Source organism: Protopterus annectens, chromosome 3.part1, assembly GCF_019279795.1.
Source record: "Protopterus annectens isolate FY-2018-M chromosome 3.part1, PAN1.0, whole genome shotgun sequence".
Taxonomy (NCBI): Eukaryota; Metazoa; Chordata; order Ceratodontiformes; family Protopteridae; genus Protopterus; species Protopterus annectens.
Genome location: NC_056732.1, coordinates 408,808,116 through 408,826,352, shown reverse-complemented (window position 1 = coordinate 408,826,352; position 18,237 = coordinate 408,808,116). Strand labels below are relative to the sequence as shown.

Here is an 18,237-nt window from a genome sequence, read left to right as displayed (position 1 = left end):
ATGTGCTAGAGGTAATTTAGCTTGACTTGCAATCAGCCTACAAAGTACGTTGTAGTCAGCTTGAATACATAAGCACTGTATTTTGTTTCTGAGAAGTGCAGATTGTAGCATATTAAGTACCACTGACCAGTTCATCAGTTTATGTAATGAATGGTGAGGAGCAGGAAGTGACTCACTCATGTAGCATAGTCTATCTAAGCTGTACATTTTCATTGTAAAGCTTCATAAAACACACACACACACACATTATATATATATATATATATATATATATATATATATATCTATATATATCTATATATATATATATATATATATATATATATATATATACATACATACATATAATAATAGGAAAAAAGAGTAAACTACTACCTGAGATCTATAGACATCACATTTACTGTGTCTGTATGCCAGTTGTTACAGAAAAACTATAGATGAAAGCATCAAAATAAAAGAACAGCTGAAACCTTGCTTCAGTACCCTTTTGAATTTCATGCAAAATATATTAGAAACACCCAGTGTATTTTGAATCAGGAACTCATTATGATGAAATATAGACTTATGCTGCATTTTAATAACTGCCTCATCATTCCAGTCTGTATACCTATTGAGTTAAATTTACATTTTTTGAAATGGCCATGCATTATTTTTAATAGAAGAAATGCCAGAACCTTTCCTCATTTTGAAATGATGAAGGGGCTTCATATCATCCTGATGAAGATTTCCTTCACACTTAGTGGTTTCATAAAGTGTCTTTGTTTCCAGATGGATACCCTATTGCAAAATGATTTCCTGCTTTGGGCTCTGCTTTGTGTCGCTCGGTACCATGCAATCATTCTTTGAACTGAATAAACTGCCTATTAAATTTAATTACGACCTGAATGACTGCACACTTTGATCTTATTCCTTTTTCCTAAATGTAATTTGTGAGGTCTTTTAGGATGAAGCTAAACAAAATCTGAAAGCAATCCATTGAGTTGCTGAAGGCTGACATTTAATGTCATCAGGGGCTGACTTGAAGTGTCAGAGGGGGTAGAGGTATACAATTTGTCATCCACTTCTTAAGATTACACTTTGGGGTGGTATCAGAAGGAGAGGTATTCCCAGACTGCCAGATTTGGACCTTTACAGCATTGTCAGTCAAGTGCATCAACCTTTAAAGCAGTGAAACTGGATATTTCATGTTATTTTTATGTGCCTTTAAGGGCCACATTACAATAGTTCTGAAAGACTAACACATAAAGACTGATTACTGTGACCTTCCAGACCAAATGCAGTCTGCTTGAAAGCTATTTATTTCTTAGTCATGTTTTCAGGTGTTCATTCACTGTCCATAGTACAGGATTTGCTCGATTACTCACCCTTGAAATCTAGCATATATTTCCATTCTTTTAAAGCATGAAGGCTGTATTTAAGCTCCATTTGCTTATTTAATTTCTTTGAGTATTGGGACCTTTAACAAGGGACTTTAGCAGTGTACCTGTAGTTTGGTAGTGTAACATATTGAAACTAAATATGCACAGTTAGCTCCTCTCACAGGAATGTATAGACCGCACCATAAACTCTAGGAGTTACACATGAGAGTATGTTCTTAGACTCCTATCCAAGTAGTAGTTAAACCCACTTCAAAAGGCAGACAATGAAACAATTGTTATTGACACTCCTCTTCTTTTACTTTCGGCTTTTCCTGGTTAGGGGTCGCTACAGCGGATCACCTGTCTGCTCATGATTGGCAGTGGAGTTTTGCAGTGTTGAGTTGCCAGCCCGGTGCCCAACCTTCCACAGAAGGCACACACACGCACGCACACCTAAGGCCAATTTAGAGTGTCCAAGCCCCCTACTGCATGTCTTTGGGATGTGGGAGGAAACCGGAGCACCCGGAGGAAACCCATGCGACCAGAGGAAGGACATGCAGACTCCACACAGAAGGCACCCTGGATCGAACCGGAGAACCTCTTGCTGTAAGGCGGCAATGCTAACTGCTGCACCACCACGGCTGCCTGAAACAATTGTTATTGACACTACAGAAAAATGTTACTAAAATGTTGATGTGGCTGAAACCAATCAGCTTGCTTGCAGATAGACATTTGTATTTTACTTGAAAGAAACCATGTTAAAGTCTATGCATTTTCTGTAACATGTGTAGGAACTTTTGTCTAGATGCTGTGTACACATTGAAAAATATAGGAAATAATATTACAACAGAATGCTGAGCTTGATACTGCGATAAACCAGGAAAGCATTCAGCATGGTCAAGTCATTTTATTATAATGGAAAAGACCAGAAGCAGTTTATATGATTGCTTGTAAACCATTTATGTGCCAGTTCTTTCAAGTACCACAGTTGATACTCATAATGAAACAACCTGCACATTAAAGGATAGCTGAAGTTAGACAGATTACCTTGCATTTTTTAGAATGTAGTTAAACTATTTTTTTAAAAAAAAGCCGTGTTTTCATTTTGCATAAGAAATGTGAAGCTTGATTTGCATGAATATTTACCACATTTTGAGGTGCTTGCATTAAGGTGGTAACATACAGTCTGTGTTTTCATTTCAGAATTCCAGTGCAGATCACCGAGTTCGGCTAGATCTGGGACTTTGGGATAAATTCAGTGAACTGGCCACAAAGTGCATTATTAAAATAGTAGAATTTGCGAAGAAGTGTCCTGGCTTCACAAGCTTGACCATCGCCGACCAAATCACACTACTAAAAGCTGCATGCCTGGATATTCTGGTACTATTTCTTTGCAATGTGACATCAATTTCTGGTGTAGTTGTTTTTGTAACAGGTCACATTAGTTGTTATATAACAATGTGCCCAAATACTTAACTAAAGTAAATATGAACAATAGCTACAACTGGTCAGTGTTAAAAATATATTTCCTGCAGGGATATATATAAATGTGTGTGTGTGTGTGTGTGTGTGTGTGTGTGTGTGTGTGTGTGTGTGTGTGTGTGTGTGTGTGTGTGTGTGTGTGTGTGTGTGTGTTATACAGTAACTTGCGTTTTGTTTTCCAAAGCCTGCATGGTATCTGTAGTTATTTTTAAGGTTAGGATTGTTAACATGAATATACTTTTGTAGACATAGGTGTGAGAAGGTGGCAACTGACAGTAACACTTTCCAGTAGGACAGGCATTTCTGCTTCAGTTTTAAAACTACAGAGGTGCTGAAGGTGCATCCTTGAGCTACGTTTCTAGAAAGAACTATCAGTGTTAACTAACTGACGGGATCATAGACTTCAGTATGTGCACTTGAATGGTGATATACAAAGGGAGTATCATGTTTTATAAGTAGGTCATTCCTTGGAATAAGCCATCCCATACTCACAAAGGCACTTTGTTAAAGCAGAATTACTGTAACATGGCAGCATATATCACTGCGCTTTGCTAACAGTAATAGCACAGGATGCCTTTTTTGACAGGGATCAGGAAAAGTTCTTATGACATGCACTATAAACTCAGAATGGTTTTCCTGTTGTCTGTAACAAACAGCTCAAAACAGACTCTTTACAGATTGTGTGCATTTATTTTTAATAATGATTTGTGAGTCAGGACACATGGAAAAAAAAACAGTGTGCTATCTATTCTCCATTCTGACATGCTACTGAGAAGCATTACTATTAAGTGTTTGGGACAAATATGTGTAGACAAGACAGTTTTATTCCTGGAATGCTATAAAACTGCAGCCAGCTAGAGGTCCCCAGCTTCAATAAAGCTATTTTAAAATTGCAGCTGTGTTTAGAAGAGTTGTTTCATATGTTTTAAACCCAAATATTATCTGTTATTGTCCATTTTAATCAGAATACTTATGATGCCACTGTTATACAGGCTTGTGTTTGCTGCTACATTTATTGGGTCTAGCGTTATGTCTTAAAGGCTTATATAGGTGCATAGGTTAAGCCTAGCCAAATTTCCTGTTTGGTGCTTGGAATTATCCATTTCGTGTTTAGATTAATCTTGCCCTTTCATAGACTATATTATACTTCCTCTAGTGATGATAACTGGGTCATACCATAGGTACTTCGAAAGACCCCAAGAATTGGTATGAAACATTTATGTGCTGCTCTGTCCATTAGTAGTACAGGTGGAGTTGTGGGAGACGTTTTCTATTTCCCATCCATAGATCCATCTTGTACTTGAATTTGGACAGTGACGAACTTTGTTTTATGTCATGGGGAGTCTGTTCCAGAACATTGGTATCCTCTGCAAGATATAAATGTCCCTCCAAACCGTTCTATTGATGCTGCAGAAAAGGTTTAAATCGGTTCATAGGTCCATAGATTGTTACTAGGCTGAAGAACACTAGGGCTCTTATAAGCCTAGCCACGCACCCCAAACAATTTGGGTTCCAAGTGTCATTGCCATCAATACTGGGGGGTGGGTCATGTGAGTAGGGAGGTAACTAAGGATTTGTATTTGGGGTGTTAGTTAGGATAATACTTTTTTTTTATTGACTGTCTTTGTCCATAAGGGACATGAAGGCCAGACCAGGGGTAAATTTATGATTTCCCATCCAGTTGTCAAAGTTTCATTTGAATAGGGTCAAGGATGTACTCTGTTTTACATGGATAGGGAGCATATTCCATAGCACTGGGATCCTTTGGGACACATATCTGTCTCTACAGCACATTCTGTTTATATTACAAGCAAAGTTCAGATCCCTGGGTCTAGTGTTTCTGGTGGTGTTTGTTTTGCATGTACAACAGATCCATCAGGTTTGGGTCTGAGGAAGCCCTGTAAACCAGGAAAAGATCCCCTGTCAGCAGCTTGTAGGGACTGAATACAGAGAAAGAACCTTTAGGCAATCAGTGTCAGACAGGGTATTCATGCCTTGAATTGGGCATTCCATCTGTTGCACATGGGGGCATTGTATTCAATGATAGGTCTGATAAAGGCCGAGTAGAGTAGTAGTATAACTTCCTTAGACCTGGATGCCCATGCCCTTAGCCATAAGTAGGGCAACAGACAGTCATTTTCTTATGATCTTAGCTATATGTTGGTCAAAGGCCAGATTGCTGTCTACGTATGTTGCCAGATCCCTTACTACTGGGTCGACTCTTAGGGGTGTTTTATTAATGGAGTAATTAACTTGGGCTGAAAGTTTCCAAAAGGGCATTGGCATTGAGTCTTAGGCCATGGCTTTGGCACCAGCCATTTGTCTGTTAAACCCTCTTGTAAGATCCTTGTGTCTTGGGGGGAGCCTATAATAGCGCCAATATGTAGTCATCTGTGAACTTAGTGAGCCAGAGGCCTTGAATGTTAGCCTTGACTTCAGAAAAGTAGATGCTAAACAGAAGGTGGTCCAACATGGAGCCCTGGGGTACTTTGCTGGTGACCAGTCTCTTGGTGGAGGTGGTCTCAGTGATTCTGACTTCTTGGGTCCTGTCTGTGTGCCTGCTGGCAATCCAATGAATTATGCAAGAATTTATGCCTAGCTCAGACAACTTGTCAACAATGCCTGAGTGTGGTATTGTATCAAATGCCTTAGCCAGGCCAAAATGTGCAGTATGCACTATTTTACCCCTGTCCATTGCCTTGTTGATCCTCTCAAAGAAGTCTGCCAGGTTCAATACACTTGACCTTCACTTAAAACCAAAATGGGATGATTCCAGTGTCTGTAGGTTGTCAATGTCCTTGTTTATCATTTCCATGATAATTTATTCCATAGATTTTTACATATTATGCTTGTTAGACTAATGGGTCTGTAGTTCCCTGGGTCATTTGATGGTCTGCCCTTGTAGAGTGGGAATGACTGTTACAGTCCTCCATTCGCTTGGAATGTAACCAGTTTTAAGGCTGTAGTTGAAGAGTGCCTTAAGTGGTCCTGACAGGTTATGTTTTTAACTGTTCAAGAGGCAACCAGGTATATTGTTGAGACCCATGAAGGTGGTGTTCTTGGCTTTAGCGAGTGCTGCCAGCACTTGGTCCCTGCTGATAGCTCGGGGAAATATGTTGGCGAGAATTTCACCCGGTAGAGCTGGGGGGAGTGGGAGGTGAAGTTTGAGCTGAATTTATCAGCCAGTAGATTTGCTATGGCAGTGAAGGTGGTACTGTTCACCAGCTGTTCTGCACACTGCTGGTTTTTACCTCTAAGGTTCCAGACATAGCTGAAGAAGACCTTCTGATTGTCCATAGCCTGAGTGGCTATCTTAACCTCATAGCTGACCTTGCTGGACTTAATTACACCTCTTAGTTTCTTGTTTAGTTGTATAATAGAGCAGTTGTCGTCAACGGAGTTGCTGTTCCTGATTTTAGCCATGGGTTTTCTTCTTTTATTATACACCCTGTTTATGATGGTAGTGTGACAGTGGTGAGGTCTGAAGTAGGAGTGACGGATGCATTTAAGATGGAGGCGGGATTACATTAAGGATCAGCTCTAAGCCCTTTCTTATTTGCAATGGTGATGGACAGGTTGACAGACAAGATCAGACTGGAGTCTCCATGGACTATGATGTTTGCCGATGACATTGTGATCTGTAGTGAGAGTAGGGAACAGGTTGAGGAGACCCTGGAGAGGTGGATATATGCTCTAGCGAGGAGAGGAATGAAGGTCAGCAGGACTAAGACAGAATATATGTGTGTGAATGAGAGGGAGGATAGAGGAATGGTGAGGATGCAGGGAGTAGAGTTGGCAAAGGGTGATGAATTTAAATACTTGGGATCAACATTTCAGAGTAATGGTGAGTGTGGAAGAGAGGTGAAGAAGAGAGTACAGGCAGGGTGGAGTGGATGGAGAAGAGTGTCAGGAGTGACTTGTGACAGACGGGTACCAGTAAGAGTGAAAGGGAAGGCTACAAGAGGGTAGTGAGACCAGCTATGTTATGTGGGTTTGAGATGGTGGCAGTGACAAAAAGGCAGAAGTCAGAGCTGGAGGTGGAAGAGTTAAAGATGTTAAGATTTTCATTGGGTGTGATGAGGATGGCTAGGATTAGGAATCAGTATATTAGAGGGTCAGCTCAGGTTGTTCAATTTGGAGACAAAGTCAGAGAGGTGTGATTGCGTTGGTTTGGACATGTGCTGAGGAGGGATGCTGGTTATATTGGGAAAAGGATGCTAAGGATGGAGCTGCCAGGTAAGAGGAAAAGAGGAAGGCCTAAGATAAGGTTTATGGACATGGTGAGAGAGGACATCCAGGTGGTTGGTGTGACTGAGCAATATGCAGAGGACAGGAAGAAATGGAAACAGATGATCCACCATGGCAACCCCTAATGGGAACATCCGAAAGAAGAAAATTGTACACCCTGTTTAGATGAGGATTCCACCAGTGGAGTTTTTAGTGCTTTTTGGGGTTTATTTGTATTAGTTAAGGCTGTCTCTATGCAGCCATTCACATGTTTGTATAGGGACTCTGTGAGTAATTCTGCGTAGGTACCTGTGGTCTTCGGATTGGGGGAGCCTTGAATTTTGACAAATTGTCACTTAATAGGATGTGATTTGACTATGAATAGTTAAAAACTGTTACTGGTTTAGCCAGATGTTCTGGGTTCATTTTTATTTCAAATGAAACAGTTTTGTGATCTGACCTCACTAGTAAGGATGTGACACGGGGGGGGGGGGGTGCAGTACTCTCTCATGTTGGTGACTACCAGATCCAGTATGCTTAATCCTCTGGTTGGAGTGTGCCAGGGTTTTTGTGTTAATGAAGTCCAGGAAGCATTGTACCTATGAGTTTCAGGCAGTATACATTTCCCAGTCTGTAGAGGGGTAGTTAAAGTCACCCATGAATAGGGTGTTTGGTTGGATGGTGAGCATCTCTAGTAAGTTTAGGTAATAGTCATTATAAGACTCTAGGGGCAAAAATAGTGACCTGAATCTGTCCATGTTATGGTGAGGCACTGTATCTATGGTGACTTGCATGAGGATGAGCTGCAGGGTATCACTGTGTTTAACCAACATGGATGTATGTCTGCTGTTAATGTAGATAAAGATGCCTCCACCTTTGACCCCAGTTTGTGCTGTTGTTGGTCTAAATGTGTAGAAGGCACTGTAGCCTTGCACTTCCAGAATAGTTTTTACAGCTTTAAACCAAGTCTCTGTCACAGCACAGATGCATCCTCCATAGTGAGGAAGGCTTGAAGGGTGAGGAGTTTTTTGTTTAGGCTCTGAGCATTGAGCATTAACACCTTAAAGTTGCTTCTGTACTTTTTCACTATGTTGGTAGCTTTGTCTTTTTGGCATTGCCTAAAAGTGGCACTAAAGGGGTGCACAAAGTTTTATCCAATATGCAAAAGCCTAAGGGGATCAGGTGTACCCCATCCTTGGCAAAGCAATGTGGTCTTTTGACCATGCTCTGCCATCCTGACAGATAATGGATTGCCGTGGAGTGGCACAAGAAACAAAGCCAGTTATTAAAATCAGTCATTTTATGTTCATACTGTGGCATCATCCTTGGTGAAGTTTGAATGCTGCTCAGTGCAAGGCTCATACCTGTCTGTAACACATATTCTGAGAAATCCATTATGTTTCTATTTCGTATAATACAGTACGGTATGTGTCAGGTCCTTTATACTCACATGAACTATGATAGAATCATACTGGTACCTGGGCTGTAGTAACTTGAGTGTGTGGATGATATTGTGGATCCTGGCTCCAGATAGGCAACTAACTCTTATCTCCTTGTCTAAGTTGGTAAGTGGGGCATCTGTGCATCACACAATGGAGTTTCCAGTGACAAGTGTATTAAGTAAAGTGTGTGCTTGCCTTATGGGCTTTGCTGTCGGGGTACCTTTGGGTGTAGGCTAATGTGAGATGTTTGTTGTTGCTTTTGGTGTGTGTTTTAGTGATTGCTGAGGAGCAGTATTGGCATTAGGTGGCTATACAGGTCTTTGAGATTTGGGAAGGTTTCTTTTAAGTTACTTAGCATAAGACAATCCGTGTGTGTGTGTGTGTGTGTGTGTGTGTGGGGAGCAGTGTGTCTGAGGGATGTAGTGCAGGTATTCCTGACAACCTTATTTGTATATGAGGTTTTTGCCTCCAAGGAAGTTGTGTATTTACATATCTGGTATACAATGTTATTTTCTTTAATAATTAACTGGTTGCTTGAGAACACAAGACAATTGCTACATTGCCTTAGGATGCCCAAATCTACCAAGCTGGCCACAGAGATGTTTAGAAATCCTTGGACTGAGTACTGATGCCATTTGATTTGCTGATGTGTAGTAGATCCATCAGTACTGGGTCAGAGAATGCTTTATATGCCATTCAAGGGTCACCTCTTATCAGTCTGTAAGAAACAGAGTAAAGAGACAGGAATTTGAGTCACCCCATGTAGGGCAAATTGCTTAAGCCTAGTATCCTTTTCATAAGGTGTCGCTGTGGAAGTTCCAGCTGATGGAGATACCTTAACAGATACATGCCAAAGGTGGCATTATACTCAATGATTGGCCTTATGAGGGCTGAGTAAATCAGACAATGACATCCTTGGACCTAGAAGCAATCCCTTTGTTAATGATTTGTGCAATAAAGAAGGATTTCCTCACCACAGTGGATACATGCTGATCAAATGATAGGTCACTGTCCACATAAATTCCCAAATCTCAAGCAACTGGGTCAATGCTTAGAGATGTATTATCAATGTGGTAGTTCTCCCCCTGGGTGGACGACTTCCCAAAGGATATGATAATGCACTTTTTGGCATTTAACTTTAAGCCATTATTCTGGCACCTGTGTTTTATTTGAGAAACCTTTGTTTAGGATGGCTAAGTTTTTTGGGATTCAATAACTGCACCCAGCTTGTAGTCATCTGCAAGCTTAGTCAGCCAGAGCCCTTCAGTACTGACCTTAACTTCTGAGAAGATGCCAAACAAAAGAGGTCCCAGCATCTGTTAGTGGTGTTAGCTATTTTGGTCAGCTGCATTCTATCTGTGAATCAGTTGATGATCCAGTGGGTGACATAGGGGTTTGTTCCCAGTGTATTAATCTTTTTCTACTATGCTTGAGTGAGAAATAGTGTCAAAAGACTTTGCCAGGTTGAGGTAGGTAGTCTGTACTGTTTTACCTTCGTCCATTACTTTGTTGACTTCTTCAGAAAAGTTCTCCAGATTGAGTAAGCATGACCTGCTTTTGACAAATCCAAACTAAGATGGGTCCAGTGTTTGGAAGTTCCCTATGTCCTTATTGTTTAATTCCATGATAATTCTTTCCATGGCTTTGCATATGAGGCTGGTCAGACATATGGGCCTATAAAGATCCTCCAATAACTGTTACTGTTCTTCATTCACTTGGTACACAACCTGTATGGGGGCTAATGTTGAACAGTGTGGTTAGGGGTGTGGCTAAATCTTGCTTCATTTTATTCAAAATGCATTCCAGGATATTGTTAAGGCCCATTAATGCAGTATTTGTTTTTTATTTTGATAGTGCTTTTAGGACTTGACCTCATGTGATAACTGGGGAATTGGTATTTTGTGTGGGAGAGATGGGGAGGGATAAAGTTTAAGCTGAATTTATCAGCAGTTAAGTTAGCTATATCTTCATCTTCGGTGCAGGTAACATCATTCACAATCAACTCAGCGTATTTCTGCATTGTTCTCCAGAGATTGTAAACATAACTAAAAAGACCTTGTGATTTTCTTTAGCTTGGGTGGCTGTTTTACCTGAAATTTGGGTTTGGTGGAGTTGTTTATTTGTGTGTTTATTTAAGGATGAAAGAAACTCTATCTTTTTGAGTACCACTCTTCTTACTTTTGGCCAAAACTCGCTTACTCTTATTGTACAGCTTGTTGATATTATAGTTTCATGGGGGGGGCTGCAGTTTGCTGTACGCTTGTTTATGCAGGGAAGAGCTGCATCATTGCATCTGTTTACATACTGATACAGTTTTGTGGTGCATGATTCTGTGTACGTAGAAGAGTTTCCTGGCTTTGGTGGGGATTTGAAGCTTGCCAATAAATCACTTAGGAGTAGACGATAGCAGAAGTCCTGCTGTCTAGTTCCTTTAATAAGTAGCACTGAACATGTATTTGATACACTGAGTTATTGTGGTAGCTGTCCCTTACACCTCTCAATCTGCCATGGCTAACATGTTTTACAATGGGTAAGGAACATAGCCATGCTTCTACATTTTTTGTTCAATACTAAGGCTCAATTAGTCTGTTGAAAATAGCTATGAAAACTTATTGTGGATCAAAAGTATGATCTGTATTTAGATCCAAGGAATAAATGCAAGATATTTAAAACCAGTTCTGAATATTGCATGCAGAATTACTGTTTAGTTTGTTGAATATGCCACCATGTCTCCTGGTAAACCTTACGTAAATATTTGTCATTTCAGTATACCACTTTCATATTATTCTGTTTGTCTCTTTGGAATGGGTAAGTGCGCAGTACTTTCTCCATTATCTGCCTACTCCACTGAATCAACCATGTTGATCCCAAGTGACCTATGTCTGGCAGAGATGGCAGAGAACTAAGGCTATACGTTATTAACAAGCTGCCTCCTGTAGTCCATTATCTGAGTTCTTCAGCCTTCATTTGCTTGCTGTGTGACTCTGAACAAGTCACAAAACTGTGCAGTAGTCGGGGCAGCTAGGAAATAGCCAGCTATGCTCCTTCTTGACCGCATGCTGAGTTAACGATCTCTGAACCTAAGTGACGATGGTAGTGTTTGAGACCAGTCTTTCTGTCGTCTGAAAATCTTAAAGGAGGAGGACAGGTAGTCCTACCGCATTCTGCTTACATCTTAATGCACAGGTGGTGAGCAGTGTTAACAATAGCAGGTAGTCATTAATGCAAAACCTACCTAAAAAAAAATTTCCATGAGTTGAGGTCTATCGATTTAGATGGAAAATGAACCAGTGAGTTAACAAATAAAAGTGGAAGAATACTTAATGTAGGAGGTCAAGGTCCTGCAGGAATATTATGCAAGAAGTAAAGGTAGCCCTGCATACAGGCACTGGTGATGGAGAGAGAAGACATAAGATATGGGTCAAGGTGTTTCCCCTGCTGTAAAGGATAATGAAAACGCAGATCTACCATTTATTTCTGTAGTGTTTTCAAAGATGTTAGTCTAAGCATACTTCAGGGTAATAAGACGGACTCAGTACTTGTGGTGTGGGAAGAAGGGATCAGAGAGTAAAGGAGATGTGACCGACAGTTTGTTGTTGTGACCTAAAGACAAATGAAGTATGCAGTCCTGCTACTTAAGTCTAGTTTATTCTGTGAATCACAAATATGGGACAGACCCATGCACACCTAGAATGAAGTAAAATTATGGAACATATCTGTAAGGTATTTCTGCAGGCGTTTGTAAAGAAATGGTGAGATTATAGTATGTTACTTGAAAAGTTGCACTAATGACTGACAGAAGTAGAACTTTCCTGATAAGCTAGTGCTTATGTCAGGAATATTAGCCTAATCTGTCCCAGATAGCTTCACACATGGCATTGCTGTGCTCCTTAAATGAAAGACAGGAGTATGAAAATGACCCTGGCTGGACACAGAGATTATTGTGATTTGTGCTGCTAGCAATTGCATGTTGACCTTGTTGTAAGGGCTAGTTCAGAACTACCTGGCACTAAAATCATCTTTCACTGGTTGTAAAGTCAATTTATAGAGGGGCAGTGAAATACAGGAGTTCAGATATTGCTGGTGCGGAACCACCTTTCACTGGTAGCACAGCCATTTTATAAAGGAGGAGTAAGATGGGAGAGGCTATGGAAACTTCTAAACTAGGAAAAGGGTCTTCCATAATATGAAGTGTAATGCCACCAAGTTAGCAGACTCATACAGTGAGGGGCTGAACCTCATGGAATTCCTGCTTTGACAGCAAGGGCAAACAAGAAAATACATTCTGTTTTTCTTTGTTTTTTTAATATCACATATAAACTGGTTTGTCACAAACCATAGAAGAACAGAGGCTTGCAGAAGCTTAAGAAAGGAATTGGGGATACAGAAGGACAACCCTGTTGGCTAACGGGATGATGAATGTGATGCTGCTATAAACCCTTCATATTTTCAGCACAGACTTAACATTCAGTGTGCTGTTTTAGCTGTTAGTCTGTCTGTCGGCCCATTCTTTTCTTCATCAGTGTCAAAACCTGTACTGTACTGCACAACGCTGTAGTGGAAAGAGGAAACCCTTCTTCTATGTGGGTAATTGTCTTATCAGTACCTTATTCCTGGTAACAAAGAGTAGAGTTCATGGGTTGCAGGCAGTCCATCAATACGTGGGGACTGGACTCTCCCACTTTTACCCTGTAAGCTTCACTAATACATTATTGTGAATATGCTTTTGTCCATATTCAGGTGACACTCTGTTTATAACTTTTGTACTTATGAAAACTCTTTGAAGAGTCATTGTTTTGGTTGACTCCCAAGCAGTTGCCACCAGGATTGGAGGCACCAGAGGAATACACAAACAGAGCTCAGATAGCAGAGTTCTGTAGAACTGACAGCCAAATGTGGCCTAGCTCCAATAGTCATATTGGAGACACAAATGCTTAATGATGGTGTGCACTGAAGGCCAAGAGGCTACAGCAGAGATGTGTAGTACAGAGTCATTCCTAAAGCAAGTATCAGAGACATTCAGTTCCCTGATGGAGTGAACTTTGATTACAAAAGATACTGCAGTTGGAAGTGCAAAAGTGACTGGCAACTACAAGTCCTTCCCACCACGGAACAAAGGAGATGAATATCTGATCAGTTTTCCTAAATTAATTCAGCTGTTCTAGGCTGTAACTGTGCTGTAGATGTACACACTAGGTGTGAAGGATCATTTCATTCTGGATTCTGCTGCTGTAAAGAAAACCAAGAGAAGAACGGATTGTTTCAGGGAGACCTATGAAACTACCTTTGGAGGGATATGTGGGTTTGGCCTAAGGGACACTGTATTGTTGTGCAAAACTAGTTATGAAGCTTGAAGCACTAAGATCCACTGCATGTAGATGGTAGCCACTAGGAAAAGGGTCTTCCATGATATGAAGTGTAATGCCACCAAGTTAGCAGACTCATACAGTGAATGGGCAAGCCTGTCAACCATGAAGTACAAATGCTATAAAAGGTAGGGGATCTTCAAAGGAAAGTGAAACAGCAGCACTACTTTCAGGAACTACTTGAATAGCTGGCTGTGATCCATGATCCTGCCTTCCACAGGTTCACAATGTGCAGAAATAGCTAGCATATAAATACTGACTTTGGAGTCACTAAGGCCCAAGTCATTTAGGTATCTAGAATATGTTCATAGGTGTGTACTAGGCTAACAGCCCTGGAGCCTATATAAGCCTAGCCCAAGAAGATTCCCTGGCATCATGCCGCCCAACGTCAGTTCCCAGTGCCCCTGTCAAGCAAGGACACTGACGTGATCCCATGGTTGAACTTCCTATTGCCCACCTACTTGTCAAGATTTTTCTTAAAGATGACCAGTGAAGTGCTCTGCTTGACGTGAATGGAAAGTTTGTTCCAGAGTATGGGAAGTCTCTGGGTTAGGAAACTGTCCCTCCAATATGTTCTGTTTATTGTGGTAATGAGGTTAAGGTCATTGGAGCGTGTGGCACAGAGGGATTGGGATTTCTTTAGGTGTAGCATATCTAGTAGTTCTGGGTCAGACATGGTATTGTAGGACAAGCAGAGATCGCCTCTAAATAGGCGATAAGAGACAGAGTATAGCTGGAGTTTTTTGAGTCTGTCCGTATATGGCATGTGTCTAAGGCCTAAGATCCTCTAAGTGAGATATTTTTGTGGCCTTTCCAGTTGTTGTAGGTGTCTAGTGAGGTACATACCAAATGGGGCATTGTATTCTATAAAAGGTCTATTGAGGGACGAGTACAGAGGGATTATGACCTCTTTCTTCCTTTTGTAATGAGATGTGCCACATAGAAGGACTTTCTGACTACAGTGGCAATGTGGTTATCAAAGGAGAGGTTGCTGTCAACCTGTGTCCCCAGGTCTCTTATCACACCTTCAGTGTTTAGTGGACTACTGCCTATGTGGTAGTTCATGGGCACTAAATATTTCCCAAAGGGAATGGCAATGCACTTTTTGGCATTGAGCTTAAGGCTATGGTTTTGGCACCAGTCATTGGTGTCAGTAAGGCCTTTTTGTAGAATGTCTACATCAGTTGGAGAATCAATAATGGCTCCCAGTTTACAATCATCTGTGAACGTGGTCAGCCAGAGTCCATTTGTGTTGGCTTGAACTTCAGAGAAATCGATGCTAAACAGGAGAGGACCTAGGACCGATCCGTGTGAGACACCACTTGTAACTGGTCAGTAGTCAGATTTGGAGTCTGTTACTTTCACAGTGTGGGTTCTATCAGTGAGCCAGTTGGCAACCTATCTAATTACATAGGGGTTTATGCCTAGTTTAGTGAGTCTATCTATGATTCCTGAGTTAGGGATGGTGTCGAAGGCCTTGGCAAGATCTAGGTAGTCTGTGTGAACTATCTTGTCCTCGTCCACAGCTCTGGTGACAGACTCGAAGAAGTCTATCAGGTTGAGCAGGCATGATCTACCTTTCACAAACCCATACTGCGTGGGGTCCAGAGTTTGGAGATTCCCTATGTCCTTATTTATAAGGTCCATGGTGATGCGCTCCATAGCCTTACTTATCAGACTTGTCAGGCTAATGGGGCAGTAGTTCCCAGGGTCTGTAGTCGCTCCCCCTTTGTGGAGTGGGATGACCATAGCAGTGCACCATTTGGTAGGAACAAAGCCTGAAATGAGGCTGTGATTGAACAGGGTACTCAGGTGTGGTGCCAGTTCACTTTGTAATTCATGTAGAACACAGCCAGGGATATTATCAGGTCCCATGGAAGCTGTATTCTTGGCTTTGGACAGTGTGTTTTTTACCTGTGTAGTTGTGATAATAGGGACTTGGTATTCCTCAGGCATTGTGATAGGCCCTCTAGGGGCTGAAAAGGGAGTAAAGTTCGCACTGAACCTATCAGCCAATACGTTGGCAATATCAGTTGGTTCTGTATATGTATTGTCATTGTGCTGTAACTCAGAGCAGATCTGAGTATTGCCGTGTAGATTCTTGACATAATTATAGAATGCCTTGTGGTTGTCTTTAGAATCTGCAGCAATTTTGTTTTCATATGTCAAGATAATCTGCAAGCTACCTGACCAGGGAAGTACTGGGTGTTTCACCTCCAAAAATGAAACTGATTACACTTGGAGGTAAATAACCTGCTGAGTCTAAAGGCTTTCTTAACTTTAGAGATTTCAGTCAACAAATCAGGCAGGATGAGAAGGTTTGTAACAAGATCTAAGCCCTGAGGTGGACCAGATTGGAACATATACTTGGGCTAAAAATGGAAGGGTGTCATGTGCCACTGTAGACCTTAGAGCTAAAAAAAACCACACCCTTCTTATCTGCCAAGTAGTAACAACTTTGCAGTGAAGTGAGAAATTAGCAGAAATGGTGGGAATAGCACCTTCTGTGGTTTAGAATAAAGAATACTGAGTGCATCCACCAGCTCATTCTCTTTCTGGGTTTGTGAACAGTTGATAGAGTGATGCCCTGTATGTGACCCAGTGCTACACAAGCATCAGCTCCCTAAAAAAAGAGTACAGCTTTGTGCCCCTTTGCTTGTTTAAATACCACACAATGAGCTATATGTTACATTACATTACATAAGAAGAGGCCTGGAAAGCAGCAGGTTCTCCAAGCTCTATATGGCCAGTAACACTGCCGATAGGTCTATATGTTTTCAAGGGGAGACCACACCTCCTGCAACATGTGGGAACCTAGGCTGGCTCACCAACACACAAGTGAAGAGTCCTTCATTTGCCTACAGAAACTGTAAATGTGCCAGAAGCTTGATGGGTATTATTCCTGCTATTCCTGCACTCCAGGGCCAAGCTACAAGGACTGACACCAATCAAAGGTCTAAGAGCATCTGGGAGTGCTGAAATTATTGAATTATTGACCCCTTACAGTCTGTTGCAGCAGCCTTAGCAAGAAGACTGCATCCATGTCTAAGCCCAACAGGTGCAGAAAGGTTCAGGCCTGGACTCTGCACTGTATTGTGACCCAAAATGTCAATCCTATGATCTCTTGAGCTTCTTCAGCAGCAGAAATGACTGCCATTGGAGAATGTCCAGCTCCTGAAGGACTCAATTTGAGCAAGGATCAAAGAGAACTTCTAATTTACGATAAAGTCTGTATCCAGGGAAGTACCCACAACAGGGGATGCCGCCAAGATTTCCCTTACAAAAGCTACAAGGGCCACTTGTCCAGGTGTGGGAATGCCAAGAAAGCATTTTTTTGCAAGATTTCATCCACAGCTGCAACAACTTTGCTGAAGACTCTTAGCACTAAAGAAATCCCAATGGCAGAACTCTGCTCTGAAAGCAATGGTCAGCTGTACAGACTGGGGGAATCTCATGTGTGGATCCCAACTTCTGATGTGCCAAAAGGCATCAGTCAAGTCCAGCTGTGTCATCTAGGCACCCTACAGGAATTAGGGTGTCAACCCCTTCAATGACCATTAAAAAAACAGTTGTATCAGATGGGCTGGTTGAAGTCACTGACATCCAAGAACATGATAAAAAGTTAGCCAGCTCTTTTGGGACCAGAAAGGACAAGAGTAAAACCCCAGTGCACATCTGGCACTGGCACAACCATTGTAGCCTGTTTGAGCAGGACAGTGTGGGTTGGTCACAACAGTGTTGCTGAAATGGACTGATCAACAAAGCTCTTTCTGGGAAAGGATGGTGAGCTGCTGAATGTGGTTGATATTGACCACTTACATAGTCCATTGTTCTTTTGTGATAGTTCTTCAAGTTGGGGTTAACATAGAGACTCCCCCATGAAGAGTCTGTTAGAGTCAGGAGTATGACATGGTGCCACTGGAGTTGCCATCTTGAATGATCCTAGCAGCACTGGAAGGGACAAGATCTTGTGATTACCAGACCTAGAAGAGCAAGATGTGATGCTTATAGAGGCCGTAATGACTTTCTTCCGCTTCATTGGCCATTGATCAGCTCCAAAGCTTGCTGGCTAAAGAACACCTAACTAACAAATGAGAACCCAGGATTTTATCCCTGACTTCATCCTTCAGGGAAGAAGACGTTGCCCACATTAGTCCACAAAAATAAAACTGAGGTGGTGGCTGCAGGTAAGGCATCAGCACAACTGAAGTTATATTGGAACACATGGTATTTCACTATTGAAACATCTTTATAGTCATGAGAAGCTCTTTCCTAAGCAGCAAAGAATAAACAGATACGTAGCAGCTAAGGAAGAGTCCACAAAGCAATGATAAATCTCAGAAACAACAAAGGAATGCCTTC

At 41.5% G+C, this 18,237-nt stretch overlaps 1 protein-coding gene across 4 annotated transcripts in view; it reads left to right on the top strand.

Moving 5' to 3' along the window:
- Nucleotides 1–18,237, top strand: part of RARB (retinoic acid receptor beta) — a 1,128,948-nt gene that overhangs the window by 1,015,472 nt on the left and 95,239 nt on the right. For all 4 annotated transcript variants that reach the window (XM_044066879.1, XM_044066878.1, XM_044066881.1 and 1 more), the window contains exon 5: nucleotides 2,562–2,738. In XM_044066879.1, the coding sequence (XP_043922814.1) occupies nucleotides 2,562–2,738 (177 nt within the window). The remainder of the gene's footprint in view (nucleotides 1–2,561; nucleotides 2,739–18,237) is intronic.